The following is a 13,206-nucleotide window of genomic DNA, read 5'->3' on the forward strand; positions in this document are numbered from 1 at the left end:
ACATCATAAAACAAAATATCCCCTAACCTTGCAGGGGAAGCAACCTCCAACAATAAGGAGGTCAAATACATATCAGCCTGCTGCAGTGTCAGTAGATCTTTTAACAGCCTTCAAATCAAAGACCCCAAAACTATTGCACCACTAATGAGATCAAATTGGATCATCATAACCTTGCTTTCAAATTTCACTGATCAAATAACATCTGCCCTTTCATTGTTCACTGACATAAATTATGATCAAGTTTATGTATTTTTTTTTTAAATAATTTTCATCCCTATTTTCCATTTAAATAAAACCATTCTGTTTCTACTTGTAGACTTTCAATCTCCAGTAATCAAATCAATAACCATAAACATTGCATTCAAAGGAAAAAAAATGAAAATAAATGAGCCTGGAATTCATTATTTTTCAAATTATTCGAATCAGAAAATCTTAATTCCCATCATTCTTCTTTTGGCATCTAACTATCATGAATCTAGCAATCCAAATTGTGACTTCATATTCTCAATAACCCACCCATGAACAAGAATTATAAGCCAAAACCAGAAATTCTGCAATTCAAAATTCTAAATCAAATATGGTACAGAAAAAAAGAGTTCGAAATTTTATCAAGAACTTACAATATCTACCAAACCCTAGATTCATTAGTCCAACCAAATCCCCACAGCGGCCTATCCTCAAGCAGAGTCCCCGAACCCAACCGAACCCGTGTCCTACAAACGGGGCACGCAGAGACCTTAACCAGCCACGCATCCACACACTTCCTATGGAACACATGCCCACATCCGATAAGTTTCCTGCACCATTGACCTTGCCTTATCCCTTCCAAACAAACCACACAATCGGCTTCGGCTTCAGGATTCGATCTCCGAGAAAATTTGAATTGTGGGAGCTTCTTTAGGTCTTTGATAGACAACCCATCTGCAGAATTGGAAGGCCCAGAGTGACGGTGGAGGGCGGCGGTGGCAAGAAGGAGAAGGATGGCTGCGACTCCAAGGAACAAAAAGAAAAGGGCGGTTATGGCAGTCATTATAATAACTTTGAGGATCATGGAAAGGACTTCTTGATTTGGTTTTGGCGGTAGATGTTGCGGCGGAGCACCACCGTGTGGGCGGTGGTGATGGCGGAGGTCATGGGGAGGCATACGGGATCAAATTCAGAGATGGCAGTGGAAGAGGAATTTTGACAAAGGTTTGGTATTAAGAGAGCTTTTTAACTTGGCAAAATGGAAAAATACAGAGAAGGGTCTTAAAAGGAATAGTGGCTGTGTAAGGTGGACCGTTAATTTTGTGTCAGTATTGAAATTACAATTTTACCCTCAGGGACAAAGACAAAGGATAAAATGAGACGAGGTTTTCTCTCAACTTCTCTTGACTATTTTAACCCCAAAAATATATGGAAATTGTTTACTCTCAAATATGAAAATTGTTTACTCACAAATGGAATTAGCATTAATCGGTTAGATTTAATTTAATATAAAAAATTAAATTCACTAAAATTTTTAGTAAATTAAATCAACATTAATTTAGTTTGATTTTATTTAACTTAATTTAATTTATTAATTTAACTTAATTTTAATTTTGTTTAGGTTTGTTTTAGATTTAATTTTAGTTATATTTTTATTTTAATTTTAATTTGAGATATAATAATTAATTAAAATTAAATTATTTTAGTCAATTTGAATTTATTATTTTTTAAAAAAATTAAATTAAATAAATTGAATATTTTGAAATAAAAAATAAATTGAACAAAAAATAAAATTAATTTTTTAAATTAAATCGATTCCATTAATTTTTTTTCCAATTTGAGCGAAATTCTGCTCACCCTTGCTCATAAATAGATTTTTTAAAATTTTTGACATATTATCCAATTACTCAAAGCCTTATTAGATTTATATCTTTATCTTTTTTTTTAATTTGGAAAAGTAATTTTATTTAATTAAATGCAAGTGAGAATGAAAATTAATGAGATGGAAAAAAAATTCTGATTGAATTTGATCCTTTATTTTGACTATCTAAAAAATATTATAGAACTTGATTATTATTTAAAAAATCTTTAATTTTATTAATTAGATTGATTTTTCATTTAAAAATAAATTTTATTCTATCACTGAATATAATTTCTACTAATAATTTTTTAATCAAATTGAAAATTAAATTAATCAATAAATATTGTCTAAGCTAAAATGGATAGAAATCTTATCATTATTCTGAAAAGAAAATAAAAATACAAAGAATCTTTTAAGTACAATCATTTCATGCTGTGTGTATAAAAAGTAGAATTATTATCAATTAATGTAAATTGGGGTTGTTATTTGTTTCGAGTTCTCGCTATTCCCCAAGGAAGTTGAGTGAGAAGAAGTATATAAATTTTAGTTAATTCAATTAATTTAACTTTTTTAATTTATTGAATTGAAATTACTGAATAATTTAAAAAATAAAAAAATCAACCAAATCAAGTTATAAAAGCAATCAAATTAAAGAGAGTGTTTAATTTGATTTATAAGTCATTAAATTTACTTATAAATAAAAATTTATAAATAGATTAATATTTAGTTAGATTTATAAGTTAAAAAAATTATTTAAAATAAGTCAAAAATCATAAATAAGGTAGCCTTACTCATGATTCATCTATTTATTTTAAAATTATATTTTAATTAGGTAAAATACTATATTATCCTAATAATTTTAAAAGTATCAATATTATACTCATTTTAACAATTACAATAATCAATGATATATCATTTTATATTATTTTAATAAATTAAATTCTTTTTAATCACTTTTTAATCAAATACTTAAACTATTTAAAGGTTAATTTTAAATAATTTTACTAAACAATTAATATTTTAAAATAATTTATAAATTTAAAAATATATTTTAACTCAAAAGTTAAAAATAAATAACCAAATCAAACACCCTCATAATTTGGTAGCTTATAATCTTACTATAGTAGCTATTTTATATGCTATTCTTATGTTTTGATTTGTCATAAGGCTCTTTTTGTAATATTTTATTTTATGATATTGCTCCAGTTTTTTTCATTTAGCATTTTGAGTTTTAAGATTAGGTGTATTGGAATAGCTTGTTGGCCTTGGTTATAGTTTAGACTTGATTTGTTAAGTTTTTTTCTAATTTTTTAATAAAATTATAATTTACAAAAAAATTAATCAAACAAAAAGAAAATTCTGATTATTGATAATTAAATTTTTCTTAAATAAAATAATATTAATCATAATCACCCTAATTTCATTTAAAAAATATTATAAATTTATTTTTACTCTAAACACTAATTTCTTATGGCAAGTTGTGATATTCATGTTATTGGTATATGTCATGCTTGAAAATAAGTAGAAGGCTAAAAGCAAACCTTATCTGGTGATGAGATGGCCCAGTCCTTAAAGTAATGGAGCTGGATTACAATGACTTTTCCTACTGATTCACCCAAAAAAACAAAAATGTTGCCCACAGAAAATAAAAACCAATACCTATCTTTAGCCAATTAAAGATATATAAATTATACCGAGGAGCTTATGTTTTGTAGTGCTGGAGTTTCCTTAGAGCAATCAAATTTCGAGTTTAAGTCTCAGTTATATATGATCAAATGTTTAATTTCACCTTAGCATTAATTTTTAACTTTTTAATTTAAACTTAATTTAACTTAAAAATTGAAATTTAAAAATTAAATTTTTTAATTTATTGTTTTAAATAAAAAAATTGAAAAGTTTAATTTTTTTTTATTTTAAGGTTAAATTTCTTAATTTTCTGATTTAAACTCAAAAAATTAAAAAATTCAAATTTTTTATTTTCTTAATTTTAGACTAAATTGAGTTTAAATTGAAACTTTTAAACTAAATTACATATAATTAATTCTGATTAAAATTTAAATTCAAAACTTTATCACACTGAAAATAACTTTAATATCATTGAACTAAAGTTTATTAGTTAATTACTAACTATTTAGTATCAAGTTGTAACTACCCAAGCTAGAGCCGTTATCAGCACTAGAGATCAAGTCAATTTAAGGCTGCCTTAACCTATAGCAGGCTTAAAGCCTGTGAACATGCCTTTAACATCTGTACTATCAACACTCAAACATATACTCAACTCAGCTAAGCCTTTATCCCTAAAATTTGGGATCGGCTATATAGATTCGTTTTCTCCACTCTAAATGATTTTGGGTTAAATCCTCAGAAATGTGTAATGCTTCTAGGTCATGTTGTACTACTCTCCTCAAAGTCAATTTAGGTCTACCCCTTTTTTTCTTTCTATCCTCTAACCTAATGTGCTCTACTTGTCTAACTGGAGCCTCCGTATGTCTACGCTTCACTTAACCAAACCACCTCAATCTTCCTTCTCTCAACTTATCCTCAATTAGCACCACTCCTACCTTTTCTCTAATACTCTCATTACGGACTTTATCTAGTCTAGTATGGCCACTCATTCACCTTAACATTCTCATCTCTACAACTCTTATCTTAGATGCATATGACTCCTTTCATGCCCAACACTCACTACGATATAACATAGCCAGTTGTATGGCTGTACGGTAAAATTTTTCTTTCAACTTATTGGGAATCTTGTGATCACATAAAACTCCCATGGCACGTCTCCACTTTAACTATCCGGCTTTAATCCTATAACTAACATCCTCCTCACATCCCCCTTCTACTTGAAGGACTGAGCCGAGATATTTAAAGTGATTACTTTGGGACAGTACCACTCCATCCAAACTAACCCCTTCCCTATTACTAGTTTGGCCTTCACTGAACTTGCAATGCATGTATTCTGTCTTCGTTCTACTTAACTTAAAGCCCTTTGACTCTAGAGTACTTCTCTAAAGCTTTAGCTTTCTATTGACTCCTTCTCGCGTCTCATCTATCAGAACAATATCATCCGCAAATATCATGCACCAAGAAATACTCTCTTGTATATGTTTTGTCAATTTATCTAAAACTAATGTAAAAAGGTAAGGGCTTATAGCTGATCCTTGGTGTAATCCAATTGAGATTGAAAAATCTCTTGTGTCCCCTCTCACTGTGCGCACAATAGTAGTTGCTCCTTCATACATATCTTTCAACACTTGTATGCACCTAATAGATACCCTCTTTTGTTCTAACACACTCCATAAGATATCTCTTAGAACACTATCATAAGCCTTCTCCAAATCAATAAAAATCATGTGTAGATCTTTCTTCACATCTCTATATTTCTCCATCAAGTTTCTAATGAGAAAGATCGCTTTCATAGTTGAACGACCGGACAAGAAGCCAAATTGATTGAGAGAGATAGAAGTATCATGAAGTAGTCCTTTTATAACATATATTATACTTTAGTCCTTTTATCCATACATAAACATCTTTAATATAAAAGTGTTTCATAATTTGAACCTTAACATACATAAGTTATAAAGCGTAATGGTTCAACATTTATACTCCCAAAAGAGTTAGCATAAACATAAACATCTTAACATAAACATAAACATCATCAAACATACTTAAAATTTTACATAATTCTAATTTTCTATCATTACCAGCTCAATACTATCCATTCACATTTTATATGTCCATCTACCCATACATCATACATAAAGAAGAGCACTAAAATTATCTTTGATGACCTCTCTTTAAAGAACTCTTCTGATTCTGCAAACCTGCATCTGGGGGCTAGGGGAAAAGTGTAAGCTTAAACAAGCTCAGTGAGTTAACTAACTAATATTAATTATATCATTCATTTCATACATATGCAATGGATCATTTGAATGAGTTTTCATATCATAAACATTTCACATGGGGTGGACTTATCACCAGTAACTCCCTAGATCTAATGTGCCCTGTAACACCCCTAAGTTCGGTAGTGCGTTCTGCTGCTCCAGTGACCAGTGTTGTCCGGACAGCTAGGATGCCTAGAACCACACTTCAATGAGAGTGAGGAGACATAAAATAATGAAATAAAAGAAAAGAAAGTACAAGAAAAACAAAGGAAAAATGATTGCAAAGAAATGTGATCAAGTTAAGCAATGAAACCTAACGATGGGTGATCGACTTGGAAGTCACGGCGTGGACCGTTGGTAGCCTGGATCATGGAACCCTGTAAAACATTTTTAATACTTAAATATACACTTATTGAAGAATAAATATCATTAGAAAGATCAAACAAACATTAAATAATTAGTACAAAGAAAACTGAGACATCGAAAAACAGACAAACTACGGTGTTACCGAAAATTGGGAATGCCACCGAACAGGCATTATGGTCATTTGACATCCCGAAGTGTCTTTTGACCTAAATTTCCATTAAAAATAAATAATATTACACTTAGAAAATGAAATGAAAAATTTGTTTAGTGGTACCTAAAATAAATAGCCAAAAATGGAGTGGAAATGGTGTAAATAACACATTAAACTTATAATATGGTTAAATAATGTGAGTGGGCCACTAAAGGAATAAACTAAAGACATAGTGGGGCAGGTGTACATCCATTATCCAAGGCAGAAACTTCATCTTCTCCATTGTACCAAAGTTGCCGTGAATGAAGGGAGAGGAAACTCCATGGACATTTTCATGCAAGCTTGATCCATCCCTCCATTTCAACTCCATTCACTTGGGTTCCTTCATGAAACTTTGTCTACTCATCACAAAGAAGAGTTTGATACTAAATTTGAGAAGTTTAAGCAAGGTTTAACAAGCTCCAAGCATAAGGTAAGTCCATAATTTTGAAGATAGCTTTGTTAAGTTTTGTGTGCATGTTATGGGTGTTGGTTTTGTGAAGGAAAATTTTGAGTTTGAAGAGTTATTGTTGTTTTCATTTTGGACAGCCATGGAGTCACGTTTTGATGAGATATTTATGCATATAATTGATGAGAAATAATGTTAATCATGGTGATTTAGTAACCTAGTGATTTAATGCATGTATATATGGTGAATGATGCACTTGGATGGGAATTGGTAACTTGGACAGCACTTTGATGTTGAAGGACAAATTTGGGCAGCCTTGGGGACACTTGAATAAATGTGTATATTCATGGGAGTGTTGGCAGAATTGTGGCATTAAGGAATGAAGGATATGTGTATGAAATTATTGTGTAAAGTGTATGTGAGAATTAGTGGTGTTTAGGTGTGTATGTAATGGTATTGAGATATTGTAAATGTGAATTATATTTGGTGTGTTGAGGGTAATGGTAATCGGCCCAAAATAATGTTAATGTAAAGTAGATTATACTGTGGTTAATGCACCAAAACAGATTGGTAGGAAGTGAACCAAATTGCAAGGTATATGTGTGTTTGAAGTGGGGTGTGAAATGCATATTGAGGGCAGTGTACATTTTAGCCCATAACCTGAAATGTGTAACCTCAATTGGTATGAGACCAATTTGAGGTGAAACTAGGCACAAAATGTGCCAACTTTCATTGAGAAACCATACCAAAATTCTGCTTGCAAGTTGATGTGAAAATGACCAATTCGGATTAGGTACACTTGAGACCTAAAACTGACCATTTGGGCAGCAGTGAGTATTTAGGCCATAACTCACTCAAAACAGGTCCAATTGACCTGAAATTTTAACCATGAATAGTTAAGACCCATACCTACAAGTCTTATGAAGATACCAAAGCCCAGAAATGACCATAAGCAAGTCAAAAAGCTTGCACAAGTTCGGGTCCAAAAACTGGCCGAACCAGAGTTGACCAAATTGACCAAAAATTGACCTAAATTGATACCATTTGACCAGCAATAGTGTAATGACCATAACTTGGTCTACTTAACTCGGATTGACCTAAAATTTTGCCCCGCGTGCAATAAGACCTAGATCTACAAGTTTGTAGTTTCGACCGAGACCCGAAAACCGAGGGAACTAGATCGTCCGGTTAGGTCAAACCAGTGTTCCGGAATCCAGCAATTTGCATTAAAATGCACTAAGCAAGGAAGTGACTTTGGTAAAACATACCAAATCTAAAACCTTATCGAATGTGACATATTAACGACACTAAAACCTAATTTACCTAAAACGCAATGAGGGTCGGTATATTAGGTGACTTAGTGAATAATTGAGTTCAGTGCATTATTTACCAAACCCCATCGATAGAGACAGTTTAATTTGGTACTGAAACACTTCAAATTGTGTTTCTCAGTTAACAAGGACTCAGCAAAAGGGAAAGAAATACTGAGTCAGGACCAGGAGACAAATATCAGAGGTTTGTGCACAACGGCTATTGCTTTTGAATTTTTCAATTGAAATAAATATTGAATATTTGTATATTATTGTTTTAAATTGTATTTGTGCACAACAACTGTTTCTTTTGAATTATTTTCAATGGAAATAAATATTGACTATTTGCATATCATTGTTTTAAATTGTGGAAATGTGTTTGGTGGACACTTATTGATTGAAAAACATTGTGAATGGTTTGAAACTGTGAAAAATTGTTTGAATGGTATTTGATGGATACTTATTGATTGAAAAGCACTGTAAATGGTTTTTGTGGAAATTGAAGTGAATTACGAATTGTGTTGCCATTTTGTGAATGAAATTATAACTTTGGAAATTTATTGGATTATTACGGATCATTTGAATAAAATGTTTGGAATTGTTTTGACTCACAATTGGCATGACACTGATAATATGTTCCTCCTCCATTAATGGGGTGAGTGTGATTATTCCTCCCTCTTTGACTTATTAGTCTGGGGTGAGTATGATTATGTTCCTCCCTCTTGACTTCCCAGTCTGAGGTGAGTATGGATGAGTTCTCATTAGATAGCTAGCTTCCTCCCTCATTGATTTCGATTATTGGGGTGAGTATGTCTTGTCGTGGTGTACAACACGGCATATATGGAAAAATTGTGTCATGACTTAAATTGTGATATTGATTGGCAACACTGTATTCTCTAGTTATTTGATCGAATGGTGTTATTGATTTGCAAAACGATATTATTCAATTATTTGATCGAATTGTGTTATTGATTTGCAAAACGATATTATTCAATTATTTGATCGAATTGTGTTATTGATTTGCAAAACGATATTATTCAGTTATTTGATCAAATTGTGTCATTGATTGGAAAAACTGTGTTATTCAAGAATTTGATCAAATTGTGTATGAATTGGCAATACGGTATTCTTAAGCTATTTGACTAAATTGTGTTATTATGAATTTTGATAAATTGTGAATTGGAGTTTAAATTCCTTATGACATTCATTGTCTTGAAATCAACTATGGTTTTAAGTATCCACTAATGATATGATTTATGAATTGTGATTTAAAATTGTATTTGGTTAATGTTGTGCACTGTGAGACATTGTCTCGTGATAGCTTTTATTCTTTGTCGCAGTAGAGAGATAGACAGGCGTGAGACTAGGTCGCTAGTACGCCAATGAGAGATTTTGGGTATAGTGAGTGTACCATATGTGGCATTTTGTATTGTAATGTATATTCACTGTATGTATATTTTGTTCTTGGTTTTGAGCAGTTGTAAATTTAAGTTGTACAATAAAGTTGTAAAATAATTATGAGTTATTTGGCTTGTAAAAATTGTGTTATATTTTTGTATCTTAGTCTTTGAAAATCACGTGGATTTGACTTGAGAAATGTGTTGTGTGGATAAAAATGTTGGAGTTGAGATTTGAAAATATATTGAAGTGCTTTTCTGAGTTTTCAAGAACTGCTTTGTCCAAAATACAAATGGCACCTTGCCAAAATTTTTACAGATACTCCAAATAAATCAAATGAGTTAGTTGTTTCACTTGATTCACCAAAGTCTTTCACACTGTAAATAGTGCTCACCACCGTAAAAGAAGTAAGAAAAGTTTTTAAAATCCCTTGTAGTGTATTTAATGGGTTATCGATGACGAGTTGGTAATTCATTAGGTATACTACGGATCATGTTATGCCTTACAGGGGTAGGGTGTGACATGTTTTAGTGGTATCAGAGCAATGGTTTTAAAGTGAATTTCAAGTGAATTTGAAATCTTTATGTCAGTAACTACAATCGCTCAAATGTTTGATACATACAGACATTACATTATAAATATGCACTAACGGAGGAAATCTCCGGTATTATTGTACAGAGGTCGTGGAAATAAATTTTGATGCATTAGTGACTAGTCCTTTAGGATAAGGATTGTGATAACAAGTGAAATTAGTTTTGGAAGAGTTTATCGTAAAAATATTTGTCGACACACCATAAAATTATAAGCTAATTGGCGAGCCTACTTAATGTAAGGCGAGAGGACGTAATAGTAAGATGCAGTAATGGAATTGCTCTAGATGAGGGCAAGGAGGTTACTGTTAGAAATTGCTAATGGATATTGTAATCAGAATAAGATTCGAATATCAGTGAATTCAAAAAGAATAAAAGATAACAAAGTTTGATCTATTTGTATGTATCGTAGTAAATATGCAATGTTCTTGATGTTTATAATCGTAGTCGCAGATTCTGATCGACTTGAGATTATTGTGTAGAGCTACGTACTACCCGATAGTACACCTAGATAAGAATAGTTGCCAACGGCATCTGTTTTGGTATAGTTATGCCATGACAGAATTTAATTGTTAGAAATAAGTTTGAAAATCCTACTTAGGGATCTAAAACTCAAAAGTTAAAATATCGAAAGGTTATAGTTCAGTACAAAAGGAAGTAAGTTATAGAATATTGACAGATAAAAAGAGTTATGAAAGTAGAGAATTGAACAGTTGATTCATATGTAACAAAGAAATATTACGAATGTGAGGAAGACTATGGATTAGAATGGTCAGAGGACCAATGATTGATGAATGATTCTAACATGACCTCAAGGGTCATTCAAGAAGGAACGTGAACCGAAATATTAGACAACACAATAGTAAGAGGAGATTAGTATTATACAAACAAATTAAACATTGTATTAGATTGTTAAAAGTCTTATACAAAATTGAGGAAAAGAAGATTATACGATCATATAGAAAGGAGAAAATAAACGTATGACTATTGTAAGATGACTACTGGGTAAAATTTCGTGGACGAAATTTATTTAAGGGGGGGAGAATTGTAACACCCCTAAGTTCGTAGTGCTGCTCACGCTCCAGTGACTGTTGTCCTGGACACTAGGATGCCTAGAACCACACTTCAATGAGAGTGAGGAGACATAAAATAATGAAATAAAAGAAAAGAAAGTACAAGAAAAACAAAGGAAAAATGATTGCAAAGAAATGTGATCAAGTTAAACGAGCCGGGAAACCTAACGATGGGTGACCGCACTGGGAAGTCACGGCGTGGACCGTTGGATCGCCCCGGATCATGGGAACCATGGAAAACATTTTTAAGACTTAAATAGACCCTTATTGAAGAATAAATATCATTAGAAAGATCAAAGAAAAATTAAATAATTAGTACAAAGAAAAGTGAGAAATCGAAAAACAGACAAAATATGGTGTTACCGAAAAATTGGGAATGCCACCCGAACAGGGGCATTATGGTCATTTGACATCCCGAATTGTCTTTTGACCTAAATTTCCATTAAAAATAAATAATATTACACTTAGAAAATGAAATGAAAAATTTGTTTAGTGGTACCTAAAATAAATAGCCAAAAATGGAGTGGAAATGGTGTAAATAACACATTAAACTTATAATATGGTTAAATAATGTGAGTGGGCCACTAAAGGAATAAACTAAAGACATAGTGGGGCAGGTGTACATCCATTATCCAAGGCAGAAACTTCATCTTCTCCATTGTACCAAAGTTGTCGTGAATGAAGGGAGAGGAAACTCCATGGACATTTTCATGCAAGCTTGATCCATCCCTCCATTTCAACTCCATTCACTTGGGTTCCTTCATGAAACTTTGTCTACTCATCACAAAGAAGAGTTTGATACTAAATTTGAGAAGTTTAAGCAAGGTTTAACAAGCTCCAAGCATAAGGTAAGTCCATAATTTTGAAGATAGCTTTGTTAAGTTTTGTGTGCATGTTATGGGTGTTGGTTTTGTGAAGGAAAATTTTGAGTTTGAAGAGTTATTGTTGTTTTCATTTTGGACAGCCATGGAGTCACGTTTTTGATGAGATATTTATGCATATAATTGATGAGAAATAATGTTAATCATGGTGATTTAGTAACCTAGTGATTTAATGCATGTATATATGGTGAATGATGCACTTGGATGGGAATTGGTAACTTGGACAGCACTTTGATGTTGAAGGACAAATTTGGGCAGCCTTGGGGACACTTGAATAAATGTGTATATTCATGGGAGTGTTGGCAGAATTGTGGCATTAAGGAATGAAGGATATGTGTATGAAATTATTGTGTAAAGTGTATGTGAGAATTAGTGGTGTTTAGGTGTGTATGTAATGGTATTGAGATATTGTAAATGTGAATTATATTTGGTGTGTTGAGGGTAATGGTAATCGGCCCAAAATAATGTTAATGTAAAGTAGATTATACTGTGGTTAATGCACCAAAACAGATTGGTAGGGAAGTGAACCAAATTGCAAGGTATATGTGTGTTTGAAGTGGGGTGTGAAATGCATATTGAGGGCAGTGTACATTTTAGCCCATAACCTGAAATGTGTAACCTCAATTGGTATGAGACCAATTTGAGGTGAAACTAGGCACAAAATGTGCCAACTTTCATTGAGAAACCATACCAAAATTCTGCTTGCAAGTTGATGTGAAAAATGACCAATTCGGATTAGGTACACTTGAGACCTAAAAACTGACCATTTGGGCAGCAGTGAGTATTTAGGCCATAACTCACTCAAAACAGGTCCAATTGACCTGAAATTTTAACCATGAATAGTTAAGACCCATACCTACAAGTCTTATGAAGATACCAAAGCCCAGAAATGACCATAAGCAAGTCAAAAAGCTTGCACAAGTTCGGGTCCAAAAACTGGCCGAACCAGAGTTGACCAAATTGACCAAAAATTGACCTAAATTGATACCATTTGACCAGCAATAGTGTAATGACCATAACTTGGTCTACTTAACTCGGATTGACCTAAAATTTTGCCCCGCGTGCAATAAGACCTAGATCTACAAGTTTGTAGTTTCGACCGAGACCCGAAAACCGAGGGAACTAGATCGTCCGGTTAGGTCAAACCAGTGTTCCGGAATCCAGCAATTTGCATTAAAATGCACTAAGCAAGGAAGTGACTTTGGTAAAACATACCAAATCTAAAACCTTATCGAATGTGACATATTAACGACACTAAAACCTAATTTACCTAAAAC

General features: G+C 32.3%; 1 protein-coding gene across 1 annotated transcript; it reads right to left on the minus strand.

Annotated features, from left to right (window-relative positions):
• Window positions 1–376: 376 nt before the first annotated feature.
• On the minus strand, window positions 377–1,241 carry LOC110636740 (RING-H2 finger protein ATL56). The gene has a single exon (XM_058132010.1). The coding sequence runs from the start codon at window positions 1,142–1,144 to the stop codon at window positions 626–628; it is 519 nt and encodes a 172-aa protein (XP_057987993.1). The 5' UTR covers window positions 1,145–1,241; the 3' UTR covers window positions 377–625.
• Window positions 1,242–13,206: the final 11,965 nt, after the last annotated feature.

The sequence above is a fragment of the Hevea brasiliensis genome, chromosome 13 (genome assembly GCF_030052815.1).
Source record: "Hevea brasiliensis isolate MT/VB/25A 57/8 chromosome 13, ASM3005281v1, whole genome shotgun sequence".
NCBI classification, from domain to species: Eukaryota; Viridiplantae; Streptophyta; class Magnoliopsida; order Malpighiales; family Euphorbiaceae; genus Hevea; species Hevea brasiliensis.

Excerpts from the sequence above, each read along its gene's own strand:
- LOC110636740 (XM_058132010.1), bottom strand. The coding sequence starts at position 1,144 with ATGCCTCCCCATGACCTCCGCCATCACCACCGCCCACACGGTGGTGCT.